The sequence below is a fragment of the Nematostella vectensis genome, chromosome 8 (genome assembly GCF_932526225.1).
Source record: "Nematostella vectensis chromosome 8, jaNemVect1.1, whole genome shotgun sequence".
NCBI classification, from domain to species: Eukaryota; Metazoa; Cnidaria; class Anthozoa; order Actiniaria; family Edwardsiidae; genus Nematostella; species Nematostella vectensis.
In genome coordinates, this window is record NC_064041.1 from 13522482 (window position 1) to 13540391 (window position 17910).

The following is a 17910-nucleotide window of genomic DNA, read 5'->3' on the forward strand; positions in this document are numbered from 1 at the left end:
TTGTAGAGCAAAGATAATAGTAGACAAAGCAGCTACGTACCTACTCATCTATTAGGTAGTGTATCCAGGCCAGCTCTTGCCACGAGTACGTTTTTGGAGAGAGTTGAGAAGAGTTAAGTTTTTAGCTTTGTTGTTTTGACTATTGACAATGACTTAGACTTCTCCGAGCTTGTTTGGCAAAATGACAATGCAAAAATTGACACAACGCCACTGGAATTCCTTATATGGTATTGTTATTTATATACGAATACTAATGTATTACGTCATATACTGCAAGTTATCGTCTCCTCGCAATGCCATAACCAGCATGCAATTCGTCAACTCATAAATTCTACCCAGCAATCAGTGCACGAAGGTATTACGTGTCCCCAAATAATGCCCCATTCCCTGTTATGGAACTTGGATGTGTCAAGGCTGCATTAGACAGCACGATTTAGTTGTATACGACACCTCTACAACTCGAGTCGCAGAGTGTAAATAGTGTAGGCTGGAATAGGGGGGTGGGTGGGAGATTTTCGAGAAAACGACTTGGGAACGCCGGACGGCCACTCTACAGACACCCCCGGTCTTCACATGTGTTTGCCAAATATTTAGGTACGTTGAAGTCTCTAGGCCTACAATTCCACCTGCTAGGGCTGGGGGACCCGGAGGGGCCGTCCGGCGGTCCCAAGCCGGTTTCTCGGTAGTCCCAGTCCCTCCCTTGGAAGACTTGGATGGGGAGGGGGGAGGGGGGGTTCTTGGAACTTCACAAAACGCAAAACTAGTACTGTCAGCCAGGTCTTCCGTAGAATAGAACTACAAAAATATTGATTTCTAGCTACGTAAAAGTGACATTAAGAATTGCACATGCGTAGATTGTGTCGCTTCTTTGCTGACCCACATGGATTATTCGAGCTGAACGGATGTGGTCGTTTTAGTCTCCACACAAAGGCAAGACCGTACTTACTAGGATCATTTTTATAGTACGCGTCCCGTCTTTGTAACCTTACAGAGACAACCACGATACCCACGGTGACGATGCAAAGCGTGATCCTCTGAGCGCGAAGCACGTCGAGGGCATTGCCTTGATTGGTAGGTCGCCACCGACGATTGATGACCGTTCTTCCCTGCCCATTTGTGGCTGGGAGGAGGAGGATCACGCATTCAGAGTGGGTATCCCGGTTAATAATCAAGGCAATGTCTCAATCAACTATATTTATCCGCCTTAAAATAAAATAGGATAGCTTGTTTTTTTTCTTGTTTATCATTTAAATATAACCCAACAAGCGAAGATTTGATGATACAAAAGTTTTGTTTCAGCCAAAAACTTAAGCTCGGTTTGCAACCGTGGTTATGTCGTGCGCTGCTCACACACTGGAATCGCGGGAGCACCGAAACCACCATGGCTGAAAACCGAGCCCTACCTAAAACTCTACATAGAAAATGAAGCCGTTCTTATCGTAGGATTGATTGATATTTTGCAGCACTACATAAAGGTTTTGTGAATTGAGGTAATTGTTGCAAGAAAATTACATGTATAACATCTTTTTTTTGCAGCGTGCAATGCATTTTTCGTTGCGTTTGAATTGGTTTCTATTTTTCGCATAGCGAGATAAAAAAAATGCCCTGTTTCTGCAACCTTCAATATTTTTAGTCCTAGGAAAAATGCCTTTGTCACAAAAAACGGAGTCAGTATTTATAACAATAGTAGTTAGTAATGGAGTCATGTCAGAAGTTTCTTTACAGATTGCGGCCAAAAATGGTTGAGATGGGAAGAGGAACCTTCTGAGGGGTGGTCTTAGCCTCTGTTTGAAAATAAAAGCGCACTTAATTACGAATATGCGCAAGAACAGCAACAACAACAAAAAAGCCATATCATGTTAACATGTTCTTTTTACTTCCAGTAACATATTCTTTACATATTTGTAGATTTAATAACTTAAGTTGATTTAATATACATATTATAGTTACACTTTATCCAAGTCACTGTCGATACGATCACCCAACAATGCAAAAACTAACATTTCTACCTTTTTTATACTGTTACAATAGTAGACTAATGGCGTTTTATTGGGGCCTTCCCCCTCAGACTGACATGTATTGAAGCTAAAATTTATTAAATTTATTTTCGCCCATATTTTAATAAATTGGCGCATCAAGCTATCTATTAGGGTCAGTACGCAGCTCTTAAAAGCTGCAATTTGATTGGGCAAATAACAATATCCGCACCTCGACACAAAGAACGAGAAGAATAGAGACAAAAGAACTCCTTTGTAGAGCAAAGATAATAGTAGACAAAGCAGCTACGTACCTACTCATCTATTAGGTAGTGTATCCAGGCCAGCTCTTGCCACGAGTACGTTTTTGGAGAGAGTTGAGAAGAGTTAAGTTTTAAGCTTTGTTCTTTTGACTATTGACAATGACTTAGACTACTCCGAGCTTGTTTGGCAAAATGACAATGCAAAGATTGACACAACGCCACTGGAATTTCTTATATGGTAGTGTTATTTTTATACGAATACTAATGTATGACGTCATATACTGCTAATTATCGTCTCCTCGCAATGCCATAACCAGCATGCAATTCGTCAACTCATAAATTCTACCCAGCAATCAGTGCACGAAGACACGAAGTTAAATTAGTTCAGAACAACTAAATTCAAGATGGCGACTACAAGTTATCAATGGGAAGCAGGAGAAGTAACGTTGCAGAAAATGACGTCAAACAAAAATATTTACGAGACCAGCCATAAGCTGAAACCAATCTTCTTCGAAGCCATCACGGAAATTTTCTAAGAATTCTCATCTGGAATTGATTATTCAAAGGAAATTCCGTAGTAGCTATGAGGCGTAAAATGGGACATTTTCGAAGCACTTTTTCACAGCTTATTCACAGAATACTTCACACATATCTTATATTCATAATTTTATATAATGTATATATATTCTCGGCATAACGCCACTCTGGGTATTTCTCTTGCGTTGCATCATGGGAGTATAACGAATGTACAATGGTTGTAACCTGTCTAACGAGACCAGGATTTTGAAAGCTTAGCTTTTAAGAGTATTTGCAAGTAAATTCAGTCCTGACAAACCCGAACATGACAGTGTATACAGAAAATGAACCATTCCCTATCTACTGGCACAGTTCCCCCACCCCCCTCCCCTGCGTAGTAATTGTCTTCCTCACATCGAGGCTTGGCTTTCTATAGAAGACCTGCGTAATAAAAGTTAAATGCAATTAACATGCCGAATTTGCCGGTAAAAGATTTTGTAGATATGTAGAGTTTCGTACTGACAATGAACGACGATTGAATAAGAAATGAATTTTTGAGAAAAACAAAACAAAACAAAAAACAGAAAGCCTGAGTACGACGAGTGGCGCGAACGGTTTGTCGGGAAACAGCCAAAGCTCAACATATCATTTGATATTACCATTATTTTGTGTGCATGTGGGTTTAAAAACGTTCTTCTGTTATATGTAACCTTAGAGTAAGGCTTGAATAACCGATAACGCATGTGTAAAAAGTTGATGTATAGTGTATTCAGCTGATTAGAAAGTGCAAATGCACTAATTTCTAAATAGAGATGTTAGGAAAACAAGGGCTACAAATATGACCGTCAATAGATGAGACAAATATGTACATTTTAATTAAAACGTCATAATATACTCCCATAACGCAACAGAGAATGAACCTATAACCTATATTACCAAACAGCCGGTAAGGATCTCCCTAGCGCTCCGAACGACCCGTGGGGGGTCGCTACCGGCTAGACTCAGCCTAAGGGGGGTCCCCACCGGCCGTGCCTCGATCATTAGAAGGAGTTAATCATGTCATGCATAAGCTCTAAATGATTCTGACCATTATGGTTGGAGACGGGGGGGTAACCACCCATTTCCTGGGGGTACTGGTGCGGAGGCATCATGCACTCGTCCAGGCCTTGCATGGAAGGGTCTACTTGCATGTCCCTCCCGGAATCCATGTGGCTGAGCGTTGGTTGGTAGGGGTATCCGGGGGGTACCATGGAGCCCATGTGGTTGGCCATTCCTTGGTACTGCTGAATCATGTACGGAGAATGTGACACGGGCATCCCCTGAGGGGGTGAGAGAGAAGGTGGGATGTCTAGTAAGTCGCGATCTCCACGACGTTTGTCCCGTGGGCTTCCTGTGGAAAAGACAAAAGAAATAAGCTCAGTGTCGTCTCAACATCAATCTCAACATAATCACATTATGATATCATTATCGTTAGCTACCACAACAATAATAAACAACACCACTTCCATCACGACCACCACCATTATCACCACAACCACCATTATCACCACAACCACCATTATTACCCTCTGTAATCAGGACACGTTGATCTCACTATAACCACTACCACACATCTAACACCTCAAAAGCCCTCTGTAATCAGGACAATTCTCACCTTTTCCATCCTTTGACTTCTTAATGCTGCGTTGTCTGTTACTGACTCTACAGCTACTAGCGCCATCCGAATCTGGGTTATTTCTACGGGCGAGCTTTTTTATCTTAAAAAATACGAAAAGTTTTCGATTAGACCACTAACAAAATATCTATTTGCGTTGTGTTATCACATTGAGAATATAATACGTGCATTAAAAAAAAAAAAAAAAAAAGGAAAAAAAAAAAGGGCAGACAAATATGGTGCGTACGGCATTATAGTGCGGATAACAACAAGGCTTCTTGTCACGAGATAAATGTCTGAATAAGGTAAAGGAACGTTGCAAGTCCCTTAGAACCGGAAATAGAAACCAACATAAACCGGATGTGAAATAAAATTAAAAATGAAATGAAAATTGGATGGATTAATGCAAAGAGTTCTAGAAGGAAATACCGCTGGCCAAATACTGGCAAGAGGTAGTGTCAAAGAGCCTGTTTGTGAGCCCGCGGTGCAGAGAGTCAGTGAAACTTACTGATTTCTGTACCTTTGCTCTTTGATTCTGGAACCAGACTTGGACCACTCTTACACTCAAGCCTGTCTCGCGAGACAACTCCTCGCGAACCTAAACAACAACACAAGTAAACAACAAGATAAATAAATAGAACAAACATATCAAGATTGTGGGGAGGGATTCCTGTTATTCTGTGGCCCTCGTCAGGATCGGTTTATCAATATTTCAGTTTCAAGTAGCTCGCCTTTATCCGTGCACGCCTCGCAACACAAGGGACTGGCAAAATAATTGTGCTCAATTTGGTGTGGCCATGAGAAAATTATTCAGTAAAATATTTCGAGGGCGATTTCGAGAGCTAAATCGTAACCGATTCGGTAATTTCATTCAAAAACGAGGGTACACAAACGAACATATTAAGCTTTCGTCTTATGAAAATATAGGGACAGACGACATATGCAAGGCAAAACGGGTATGAAAAGAGTGAACTGAAAATAACTGATCTTAGAAGACATTACTGGAAATAACTGATAATATACACAGACGGGACTAAAATTAAGTATACAAACAAATAACTGAAAAAAAAGGTATACAAACAAGTAACTTAAAAAAGACTGGTTCCTTCTGGTAATAAGTTTATACGGCCCCGGAATGCTAGGCTGCCGTGTTTTTTTCTTTTAAGCGAGAGCTCAATCCACTGGCAAGTAGTGAAGGAAAGGGTAATCGATCTGACCTTAGAGAAGTTAGTAAAAACAAGACAGGTGTTAAGGCGACATCGTTAGCAAAAACGTCTTTCCAATTAGAGAAATGCGAGAGCAAAGAGACAACATGTCCCTTGTAAAACAGAGTTATCCGGTGAATGATCTTTGGCCAATGTTTGCGAACAGTTCTTAATCAGTTTAACTAAAGTTAGGACTGACACATGTAAACATAGAAATAAGAAAGGTAAAGAGTATTTAGATAGAGCAATAGATTACCAAAAAAATGTTCAACAGTAAGCAAGAGAATATTAAAAATAAAACATTTAGAGCAAATATGATATGATTTACAAGTGACTTGACCGGCTGACTTATTAGTGGCGGCAAAATGTATAATCAAGGAAAAAACGAGAAACTCCTTAGAAAACTATTATGGAAATAAAGAAACTAAACAAGAAACATAAAGAAATAAATGAAATTTAATACCCAAGAAATAGAATCTTTACAATATTTTTTTTTTATTGGTTTCGATCGATTGATCAATGTACAAAGACTCCTCACTCGTAACATCAAATGATATAAGAAGCGAAATATATTGGGGTATGGTCCGGCGACGTCAAGTCCCACATTGATTAAGTTGATAAAAACTCAGCAACTCGGCAGCTAAAAGAGGAAATCGCAATTCTCATGCAAGTTGTGAGTTCGACTACCAGAAGACTTTATTTAAGAAATGAATAGAAACCTGATACCAATGAATCGTCTATGCAAAAGTAACACAATTTTTTTTACAAAAATAATAAAAAAAGATACTGTAAAGATTAGGCATGAGAAAACGCAATTTGCTAACCTGAAAAAACTGGGAGTTGTAATAACTGGACCAGTTCTTTCAGGAAATAATGGCCAAGTCAAAATTAAACACCATTATCGCATAAACATACTTTCCAGTCCGCTGGTATCGAGTTAATGCACAATAAGTCGGATTTAAAAGAAGAAAAAACCATTTAAATAAAGAAAAACTATAATATAGGAAACATAAGGGAAACATAAAATATGCCAAAGTAAAATATAAAATTTCAATATTTAAGGACAATACAAAAAGCTTGATTAATAAAAAAATAAAAGCGTTTTTACTTTGTATATCGGAAGGAACAAATTTTTGATGCAGAATTGAAAAACAAAATGCAATACTTTGAGTTAATCCAAAGAGCAAGATTCGGAAGACAATAAGCAAAAATAATAAGGCGTTCTTTCTTGTTATTTGGAAGAGCAAATTGTACACAAAAAGACGGCAGATAAAGGGAGGAAGCAAAAAACAATCGTCCTTGATTGTGGAGTGGTATTGGGATGTAACCAGGTGGGCTTTCAGGATGTTAGCTTTGTTAGAACAGGTAACCAGCGATGATATGCCACAACCTCGTCCGCACATCTCTTCCGCACGCGGGAAAAGTGGCACGCGGGTGCAACAAAATGGCGGGAAATTAGTCACGGGTTGCTGGGAAACTCGCCAGAAAAATAATAGCACAAATATTGTTTGCTCTGTTTTGATGGTAAAAAAACTTTTATTCCCTTTTTCCCCACAACCATAAAAAAATGCAGTTTCAAAAATATTATTACTTGAAATATTTTCCCTATAAATTCAATTCAGTTTTCTATAAATAACAAAAACCTCACTCCTTTTTATTTACAATAACCGCTAAAAAAACTATTGTTGCACATTTTTTCAATATTTTGCGTGTCCGCGACAAATATAAAACTCCGTGCGCAAATAAGTATGAAGCCACAATAAACAAAAACAAAATGTGCGAGGGAAAAAAACGCGCGGAAATTCAAACGTAGCACACACTACTTTGCGCGCCATGTCTCTTTCTGTAAAGCAGTTTGGTCTTCATAGGCCCCAATATATCATATTTTTACGGTCATAGTGTTTAATATACTACACTTGCACGATCATAGTGTTTAATACACCATACTTAGTAGATTATACTCATACGATCAAATCCTCACCTTTCTACAGGGTTTGGAGCTGATTTCGAAGGCTGACTTGAATACCTTACGTTGCTGACTCGTAAGGATTGTTCGCGGTCTTTTCGGTCCTTTTTTATCGTCATCATCGTCTCCATGAACCGAAGAATCGTCCGAGTCAGAGTTTGCCTCGGTTTTTATTTCTTCTTTGATGTCCCTTTCGGTCGGCATTGTATTATTACTAACATCTAAACACAAACAAGAAGTATATGTGAATCAATGTTTTTAAGGTAGGCCTCGGTTTTGCTTTTTTTTTACTTCTTCTTCTCCCGGTTGGCATTGAATTTACTAACAACTTAAGACACACACAAACAAACAAAAAATATTTTTTTATTCATATTTGAAATCCAAGAAAGTTGTCCCTAAAATATAAATATTTTCCAAGACAATAGCCTAATTAAAAACGTTGTCCTAATTTTAATAATTTTTAAACAAAGGTATTATTTAAAAAAGTTGTTAACTTTCCGTTTTAAAATCATCTCCTCAGAATATAGCCAAACAAAAATCGTTGATACAAGCGCGAATTCCTATCTAAGAATCATCTCAGCATGGTCTTAGAAAAACAAAAGCGTTCAAAACAAATGCAAGGTTCTAACTATCTCTGTCACAAAGTTATCTCTGCGTGAGACAAAAATCAACAAACATGTTTGACACAAGCGCATTTTTCTAACTTAGGATGTAACAAGCAAGATCAAAGCTAGGCCGCGTTTCGTTTGAGATTATTTGCATTCCTCTCCTGATAACTCTGTGTATTGTAAGCGAAATTGGTACAAATTCACTTTTTTCGCCACATTCTCAAAGAATAAGCAAATTTCTTCTTGGTTTCGCGAATTTCACAGAAAGCGATTTTGACACCGGAGCAGTCACCGGTTTTCCGCCCAAAAGACCCCCTCCCCCCACGTTGGGAATTTGACCCTCCCCCCTCTCAAATTCCAGCCCCTGGAATTGTCCAAAATACAGTATTCGTATGACAAAGGGGATTTTTTTCTCACAGAAATCGGCTTTGAAAGAACCCCCAAACACCCCTTCCCCCTCTGGAGTTATCCGAAATTGCCTCCATAGATCTTCTCTAACATCACAAATTGTAGTACCCTGGGTACCAGACTTCTCTCGTCCAGTGACGCTCAGCCAAAATGCCGCGGGTAACACTGTATCAAAAGACGTGTACTTACTTTCTTGTTGACGGTTTATACTCGTTGCATCGATGCTCGTTGTGTTGTTATTATTGTTGCTGTTCCTATTTGCTTTCGATCTGCTGTTTAGTTTCGGTAATTTCGCAAAGTCGGCCTTGCAGTACAATTTATTGTCTTTGAGGGCGAACTCCTGGCCCTTTTCTAAGATGTGTCCGCACATAGTGCACACGAAACAGTGTAAGTGGTACACATTTCCCAGAGCTCGCATTACAAGTTCATTGGCGGGGATGGTTTTCTTACAGCCGCTACACTTGGTCCCGAAAACTCTACAGGGCAAGAAAAAAAATGGTTAGATAATATGTCGAGGGGAATCGTGATAATCTAAATCTTCAAATAATGAGATTTTTAATAATCTAAATCTTCAAATAATGAGATTTTTAAGTGTTAGGTGGTTTAGAATGATGTTGGCCGGGCGCGTAGCCAGGAGAGGATGGGGGGCTGCTGTGTGTGTGTGTGTGTGTGTGTGTGTGTGGGGGGGGGGGGGGGGGGGGGGTGGTGGAAGTGCGCAAAAAAAATTTATATTTTCAACAAAACATACATTTTTATCGTTCCTGACAACATACGATCTAACCACAACATGGCAAAGATAAACATAAACTTTTTTCAAAAACGTTGTCAGTGCAAACGGCGAATGACAAATGCCAAATGGTAGTTCTATGACCGAAAGTTCTAATTATTCGTACAAATAAACGTGATAAATAAACTTTAGCGATACCAAAGCCATACATTGATGGTCTTTTATGGATTGTCGTATGCTTTTCCACAATTTCCTGTATTCGTCAGAAATATAATGAGACCCATGGTACAGTTCGGTCGTAGAACTGCCATTTGCCATTCGACATCTGCCATTTGGACTGACAACGTTATTTGAAATAGGTGTATAAACAAGCAGCGTCAATAATAACAAAAACACCAAAACAAGTCAAGTTAAAGAAGAAAAACAATAAAACAAGCACTGACCATTCAAAGAAGCTATCAAAAACACAAATAAAAAAATAGCTAGTGATAAAATAAAACAACAAAACATGCTTGTATGCATTGTATGAGGCGAGGAAATACAAAAAGGAGAAATATGATGGAGGAGAAAAGAAGAGTTAATTCCTATTGCTAGTTTTATCGATGTTGTATTATTGGAACTAAAAACAAATACGGTAGAACCCTATTAACTCGAATTCGGATAGCTGCAATTCATCGAACTGAGTTTTCTGATTGTTTTATGTAAAGTTAAGTCATTTCTACTTGGATAACTCAAATTTAAACACCGGATAACTCGAATTTAAACCTCGGATAACTTTCTTTCTTCCGTACACACGTCTTGGAATACCTATTACCTTTTACTTATAATATAACTACAGCCTTTGTTTAATGCACTTTTCCTATACATAACTCTTCAACAACTACATTAAACCAATTTAAAATAAAAAATTACAAGAAGCAATTATTGGGAAGTATAATAACTCTAGATTAAAAAAGTGATGCCCCTTCTACGATCAATTAATGTTCTAGATTAAAAAATAAATTAAACATATATAATGCAAAACTCAAGTTAAACCATATACGATGGGTCTTCTTAATTTTCAAAATAAAATCATACAAATATCTATGGAGATTTTAAACTTGAAAGAAAAACACTTTTTTCTTTTTCATTCAAATATGTGCACCATGTGAAAAACACACCTGCTTGAAAAAAGCAATTGAAATTTGTGCAATAGAGGCCCCTAACGCCTGGGACAAAATCCCATTTGTGCAGTACAATTTCTCGTAAAGTCTATTAATGTAACTCTGGATGATCTGCCTCACAGAAATCTCGACGGGAGTAACGTGGTGTGAATAATTTAGTGTTGCGTTAACCTTGACAAGTTATAATGTTAGCATGGGGTCATGGTTTACACAGTGCGCTTGCTAGGGTTACTTATATCAAAGATTATTTATTAATTTTAGAGAACTCTCGCCGTTATAATTACAATCTCGAAAAATCCGAGGTTTAAGTATACTTTTACTAGATAAAAAGGGGCCCAAAAAACTGTCTGTTTTATTAAATGGCGTCTTTGGAAAGTATTGCTTAGTATAAAATATGTATAACAATAAACTCCTTAATATAGTAATTTGGTCTAAAAAAAGGCATTGAACTAAAGATAATCTCCTATGTTTGATAACCATAATGTGAATCATCTAAATTTATGATAGTTCTATCACAGCAGAAGAAGTGTTTTTTATCCGGTTTATCCATTTCACGATTCCCTGTATGTGTTGAGAGCTATGAGACCTGCTTTCATGGCGAAAAAGGCAATTATCACACGAACACAAAAAAACAGAATTCCTGTTATTCTCTAAAAGTAGCATATTCCAGAATAATCGCAACACAGTTCAAGAACGATCTAAAACTATAATTTCTGCGTTTGCCAAAATTCGCCATTTTTCTGGATCCCAAAATCGAATAGTCACCTAAACTTAAGCGCATATAGTTGTTTTGTGGAAGGCGAATATATTAATTAAGGAAGCAAGAGTCCATTGACAAAAGTTAAAGCCAACGATGGAGTTTTTCTAGTCGGCTTATTTGAAGACCAGAAAGTAATATCATTCGGGGAGTCGATCATTGTGCGGCAAAACCTTGACAAATAGAATAAGTTTTCAATTGACTTTTTGTCCTCGGATACCACACGAAACCGCCAATTCCAATGGTTCACAAAGACTTTTTGTACACCAGACAAGTGCGGGCTTAATTTGGCAAAGATAATAAAAAGCGTGCCGCTCCTAAGGAGAGGAGACCACGGAAAGTTATCCTGCGAGATTTGACAGGATTTTTCTATTCAAGCAAAAGGAACTATGTCATCTTTAACCGTAGTGTCGCGAATCTGCCCAGTCGCACTCAGCTGAGTAAAGAAAATCGTGGGTTAAGACAAGTCAGCTGATCACACAATTGATAATTCTCCTTTCCCTAACGGTCCTGTGTTTGCAGAAGGCTGACAACTTCTTTGTTAAATGCGGTGGCGCTTTGGGCTTTCTTGGTGAATCGGAAAATAAAGTAAAACCCGCGCGCCTTCTCACAAAAAAAAAACATTCAAGCTGTGAAATTTCTCTCTATAAAAATATACGTGGAAAAAAGAAAACGTTTAGCCACCGTATATTTGCCTAAAACTCGCCCTTTTGTGCTCAAGAAATTATAGTCCATATTTCATTTTTATTGGAGAATTTAATTCACTTTTACTCTTAAGGGAGAAATTGGCATAAATTGTGTATGTCTTTGTGTCAGTTGAATCGACAATAACAAAATTTGCTATTCAGTTTTCGTGTACACTTTCTCTGCGTCTACGACCCCCTGACTATAATACAGTCCAAACTTTTCTTACCAATTTCCGGGCAGGAGTCAAGAAACTGTTTTTGCTTTTGATAAAATGCAAAGACGCCTTTATTTTGTGTTCTGCTTTTAATATCGTTTAAAAACACAGACTCACTGTTTTCACGTGTTTATTTTCTTCTAATTGTTTCGAATAAATTCCAAAAATACACCAAAACCCTTGTTGGAGACTTACCATCCCAATGATGTTGTTTTATTATTTTGAATTAAAACAGCAATGGAACTGGAAGAGTTTGTTTTTCCACTAGAAGGTTCATGTTTTATGTAAGATAATGCTCTCTGATATCAGAGTTGAAAAGACAGAAATCTTAGATCATTGCAGCCACAACTCTAAAGCGTCTGACATACGAATGTGACTTATCGCAAAAAATAACAATTCATCGTTATCTACAAAGCAAACCAGATCACTTTACAAATTACTCAAACCTTTCTAGAGAGAGCATTTTGCGGTATCATAAGATCAATAGATGTTCTTATGTCATTCTTTGTTTCTTCAACAAATAAACCAGGTATTTGGGTAGCTACTTAGGGTGGGTGTGATAATGTTTAGAAAATACAGTAATAATAATATTGGGAAAGAGTTTATAAAAGTGGTGGGCTGCTAAGGTCAACAAACAAATACTTTAATGCAAAAAGTGCTGATTTGCTATATGTACCATGTGAAAGCAAATGGGCGAATTTGTCTAAAGAAATAAAACCTGGCTTTTTACCGAGATAAGTTGAAAAACATTTTTTTAAATACCCGAATCGTATATGAAAGAAAATTATTAATTCATCGAATTTGTTTTGCTTAGTTCAGAGCGGCAACTATAAATAAAAAAAATATCGAAATGAGAAGATATTACCCAAAAGTTCGGGGCCTAGGAACATGCGAACAAAAAAAAACATCCAAAGAGTTTATTCAAAACAGTAAGTCCGATCTAATATAATTTCTTTCGGATTACAAAGGGAATAGCTGTAGCGTGTTGCTCAGTCCATTTTCAGAAAAGCCCCAAACACAAAGCACTTCTAAAATATTTATACAAAAGCCAAAATACACGCTGCTCTAACTGACTTGTATTAAATTAAGGTGCCCAAAACGAGCACCAAAGTGACAAAAGAACTTATTAATCTTGGGAGTTTACAATAAACAAGGGTTTGATATTGGATTTATGTGATGGTTGAACACTTGGAATATTTTGACAGGCCTTGTGTTCCAGTGGCTCAACGAGGACGTCACGCCAACAGTAAACTTCTATCTTTTTCTCATTATTTGCGGATTTAATAAACTTCCAAACTGCTTTGGGGCAAGTCCTTTATATGTGAACATCGTTAAGCCATATTTTTTTGGCTTTAAATTTTAATTGTTTTGGGAAGAATTAGGAGCGAATCAATCAATTGTTTAGAGTCAAGAAAAACAGACAATTTCATAGGATTATTCATTAAACATCTCCCTAGTTGTCATAATGGAGATCTGGAAACAAATAATGAAAAAAAAAACTTAAATGCTTCATGGCTAAACAACATTCAAGCTATAAAACGGAGTTAATGGGCTTGGGATAAAGTATGAGAAAAATGTGGAAAGTTTTAAGACTTTCGCCAGTGGCGCGAAATCACGGCGCGCGAGCGACTGATAAGGCTGCATTTATCTTCAAATTACCGCTCCTTCCACAAGGGTGGCCTGGAATTACACCATTATATCTCTCAACCAGGGCTCCTAGTAAATTAGGCAACGACAGAGCTATCCGTGATACGTGTCTAAATTATCTAAACTGCTGTGTGTTACAAGAGGGTATCAGTAACAGCAGAAACAGTGGCGACTTCAGTTATCACCAGTCTTGATCAATCTTTTGATTGAGATAAGCGCAGAGTGCCTGCTTTGAGATTACACGCATTAGGCTAATTATCCCCTAAACGCCACCACAAACCGCTAAAAGTACAAGCGCGTTCGAGGCTGGTTGTGTCCCCCTTGTCCAGACCTCCCTGTGTATGCGATGTTTTCACAACGAGATGATTGGATGCTACATGAACCCCCTCCCTTGCGCGCGCCCTATGTGGGTAAAGTCTAGACTCCGAAATCTAGAAATACAGCGCAGCTGAATTACCCTGGCATTTCGCTAAATGACTTTCGCTGGGCCCCTCGTGTCACACGGAGCCAGGAGTTCGTTACTTTCAGGGGTAAAACTCTGCCTTAATTCCTTGCATAGCTTTTGAAGTGTATTCAACGATTGATGGTTCACCAACAAAAGGCGGCTGACCTGATGTAGTTGGCACTCTATGCAATTTCACAATCGGTATTATACCGCGGTATTCGCAATCCTGTCACCCCGATAAACCCTTTTACTCTTAACAGAAAAGCAAATAGTCTCGTGGACTACAGGTCCACGCAATGAAAATAAATTGTGTTTGCATATCGAAATGCAGAGTTTCTCCAACTTCTTGTTCATCTAGTTCTGTAGACCAGGGCGAATACCCTTAACCATTTGCTGTCTATTTCTACTCTATTTCGCTTGTCTAGCTTTCTTCCCTTGATAAACTTAAGGACAAAAGTATGAGATAAGGAGCGTACAGCGGAAACGACAGGGACGAAGTCTGGCGCTAGAATATCCAAGATTATCATCTTGGCGGTCACTTGTAGCGAAAACGACCAACGCTCGACCCTAGCTGTCAAATCAAGTATCCAAACAATTTCCCTAGCCGTTTCCCTATGGTATTTTTAGGTCTTTATCTATGAGAAGGTGCAGTGTTACGCCAAGCAAGGGACTGCAGCACACGATAAAGTCTCGCACAGGTGACACGCATTGTTTGTGCTTCAGTAGGCTCGAGGCCGAGTCGGTACAAATCATAAGGGAACATTTACAAATGGCGCCATTTTAAGAGCCTGCTAGACGAGACTGCCGGTATTAAATACTAGAAATACAGTTTTTTGAGTTGAGAGTTTAATAAAGTGGGTTTTAGTGGCAATGTGGCTGAGTTATTGCGCACAGGTGACGTGGAGACTCGAGTATTGACGCGATGGGTGGAAATAGCGCGAAGGTGTCCTAACTATCTTCCTTCACTCGTCTGTTCTGGCTTATTACAGATAACCCTAGCAAAAGGATATTTTGGCGCTTTTTGTAAAGCACCGAGAAACCGTTTCAAGTGTTCTAGATAACCCTTTGATTAGCTACGTTTAGTATGAGGTCAAAACACAGGCACAGCGAAACGTAAAACGTAAAGTCGGGTGCTTGTTGGGCTCGAAACCACTGTTTGAAAGGTCTTCTCAACAGCCGTCGCAAACCGACAAGTTCACGGGAGATATAGTGCACTACACATTGTGTGGTGGTGAAGACAATGCTCCCTTTGTAAAATACGAATTAAAATCCCATTCAAAAAGTAAAAATATAATTTCGACTATCTTAGTGCTCTTAAAGATGTTTTGCAAAAGAAGGATAGACTACAGAATGGCGGCAGCAACTACCTTAAAAAAATCCATGAAAATTGTGTGTACAATAAAACTTTAGCTAAAAACACAGAAGATAGGTAAAGAAAAGATTTGTCTCTCGTGATGGTTAAAAATATCTTGCGGTTTGAAGGAATTGTCGCTCGTTTCCTGAAGTGGATAGTTGGCCGTACAAAATGGCGGCCGCTCGAGTTCATTGGCATAAAAATAGTAGTATAGCCCGCGAAACCACAACCAGTAGTAGAAAATTGTAAAAAGACGAGAAAACACTTTTTCGTGTCTTAAAGAATATTTTCAGGGACATCACTATGATTACGGTGAGATTAGTTGCAAAGATGTGTTTGACGAGGTTTTATTTGCCGGTGTCTTTTTGGCATTGACACAAACATGCTATAAGAATAAATTATCCATGCCGGGATAATTTCCATGCTTTCATTCTGAAGATTACTTTAACTGTATGTAAAGTCTAATAAGGTTATATGGAAGGCTGGGAAATTTTGTACATGCTAGTACATTGGAAATAGACCACCCGTTTATACACAAACAAGGCTCAGTACATAGAAAAATAGCCGCTGAGAAATGTCAAAATCCTGTTAAGCTTTTGAATATACCATAATCATAAAAATCCCTCCTTGGCACCATCCGTTAAAGAACCCTGGAAGTTAGAGAGATGAGAAGGCCGGATATGTATTGGGTATATTGATCGTGAAAATTTCGTGATGTGCATAAACATATGTATACACATAGTTTTAAGCCAAGTGAAACCCACAAAAATTGGACTTACAACATTGTTTTGGAGTCCAGTATAAAGTAAAAAAAAATGTTAGATAGGTAAAATTATAATATTTTTTTATTGTTGCGAACGACACACCCTTAAACTAAACTGGTCTGTAGGATGCAGCCTTTATAGGAAATACCTTTTATATGATTTACTTTAAAGATAAGTTGTTGTATTTCATCCATTCCTATTTCTCGATAATTTCTATGCAGCCTTTATAGGAAATACCTTTTATATGATTTACTTTAAAGATAAGTTGTTGTATTTCATCCATTCCTATTTCTCGATAATTTCTATGTGAGTACAAGAATAGCTTCGGCCTATCTTATTTCCCAAGCTAAAAAACAATGCTAGAATTGAATCTGGAATGATTTTTGAGACAGAGCCACATTCAACTGCTAGAATACCGTTATAACCTAACCAAATAGTACATTGGAGATAAATCTGAGATTATATGAAAGGAAGATATACCGAGGCAATTGCCTATCGATTTGGCAGAGGTTGTGCCTTTTTTAAAAGACCAAATGACCATTAGAAATGTGTTGTAGAGAGAAACAAATGAGCAGTACAACTTTTGGAGATGGAAGAAAATGTTGTCATTTGGCGTCCAATACGAAAGGTGTTTGAGTGAGAAGAAACTCCACGTTCCATTATTCAAACTGATATTTAATTTCTCGAGGTGTAACACTTCAAAGCGCAGCGAAATTAACGTTTTGACTCATTCTTTTCTCCAAGCAAAGAAGCCACGTGCGACTACAGAAGCAATGAGAACTGGTTGGAAGTGTGAAGCCTAAGCCAGCTTGATTGTCCTGCTTTCTTTCCTGATTTCTCGTTTCCGGGACAATTCATCACCTACTTCAGTAATACAAAGTGGGGACAGGATGATCCAGCCCTTAAGTCTTAATAAATGTTCTACGCTTTTGTAAGAATCATTCATCAAATGCCGAATCTTGTTTGGGATAGTTTATACAAAAAAGTTTACCCTTTATGACCAAGGGATAAGTTCTAGAAACCGGCCCAAAATAAGATATTGTCCGAACCTAACCTATAAGGGTGGCTTAGAGGATTATAAGATACCTACTACGTGTGCCTTTTGTATAAAGTATGCATAAGAAAGTTGAAAAAGCTGTGAATAACCTGGCGAGAACCATTGTGCAAACAAGTCACTAGAAAACATCCAGCATCGGAAAAAATACAATAACAGCGCCCTCACACCAAGAAATCACCTAAATAACATCGATCAAAGCTAACTCTATCAAGTAACTTCTGTTCCCTAACCAACCCTAAAAGTTTAGAAGGAGTTTTTAGACTCTAAAGTAAGTTTTCAAAACACTTGCAGATGAACACTTAAATGGTTTCCCTGATTGACAACTGTAATGGATACGTTTGAAAGCAAACATTCAATTACGGGAAAATATAAAACCGTGACAAGGCTAGCTTGTATGTACAAAGTAGACCAAGTTCTTACCACAAGAGACTTGAAAATCCCTGTGATAAAATCTTAACAAAACTGAAAAGCGTTTTTTGTCGGTGAACTCTGAAGGGAT

The 17910-nt window shown here is 38.1% G+C and overlaps 1 protein-coding gene and 1 non-coding gene across 7 annotated transcripts in view; one reads left to right on the forward strand and one right to left on the reverse strand.

Annotated features, from left to right (window-relative positions):
- Positions 1–932: 932 nt before the first annotated feature.
- On the forward strand, positions 933–1153 carry LOC116620318. Its single transcript, XR_004297130.1, has one exon. It is a non-coding gene; the product is annotated as a small nucleolar RNA U3 (small nucleolar RNA).
- Positions 1154–1854: 701 nt separating this feature from the next.
- The window catches only part of LOC5516199 (LIM homeobox transcription factor 1-beta), a 42216-nt gene continuing 26160 nt past the window's right edge, over positions 1855–17910 (reverse strand). For 4 of the 6 annotated variants that reach the window (XM_048731142.1, XM_048731140.1, XM_048731139.1 and 1 more), the window contains exons 3-7: positions 8786–9072; positions 7596–7801; positions 4918–5007; positions 4410–4512; positions 1855–4145 (exon numbers count right to left, since the gene is read on the reverse strand). In XM_048731142.1, coding sequence (XP_048587099.1) covers positions 3796–4145; positions 4410–4512; positions 4918–5007; positions 7596–7801; positions 8786–9072 — 1036 coding nt within the window. In that variant the 3' untranslated portion in view covers positions 1855–3795. The remainder of the gene's footprint in view (positions 4146–4409; positions 4513–4917; positions 5008–7595; positions 7802–8785; positions 9073–17910) is intronic. The other 2 variants (XM_048731141.1, XM_048731138.1) reach the window with 2 other exon arrangements.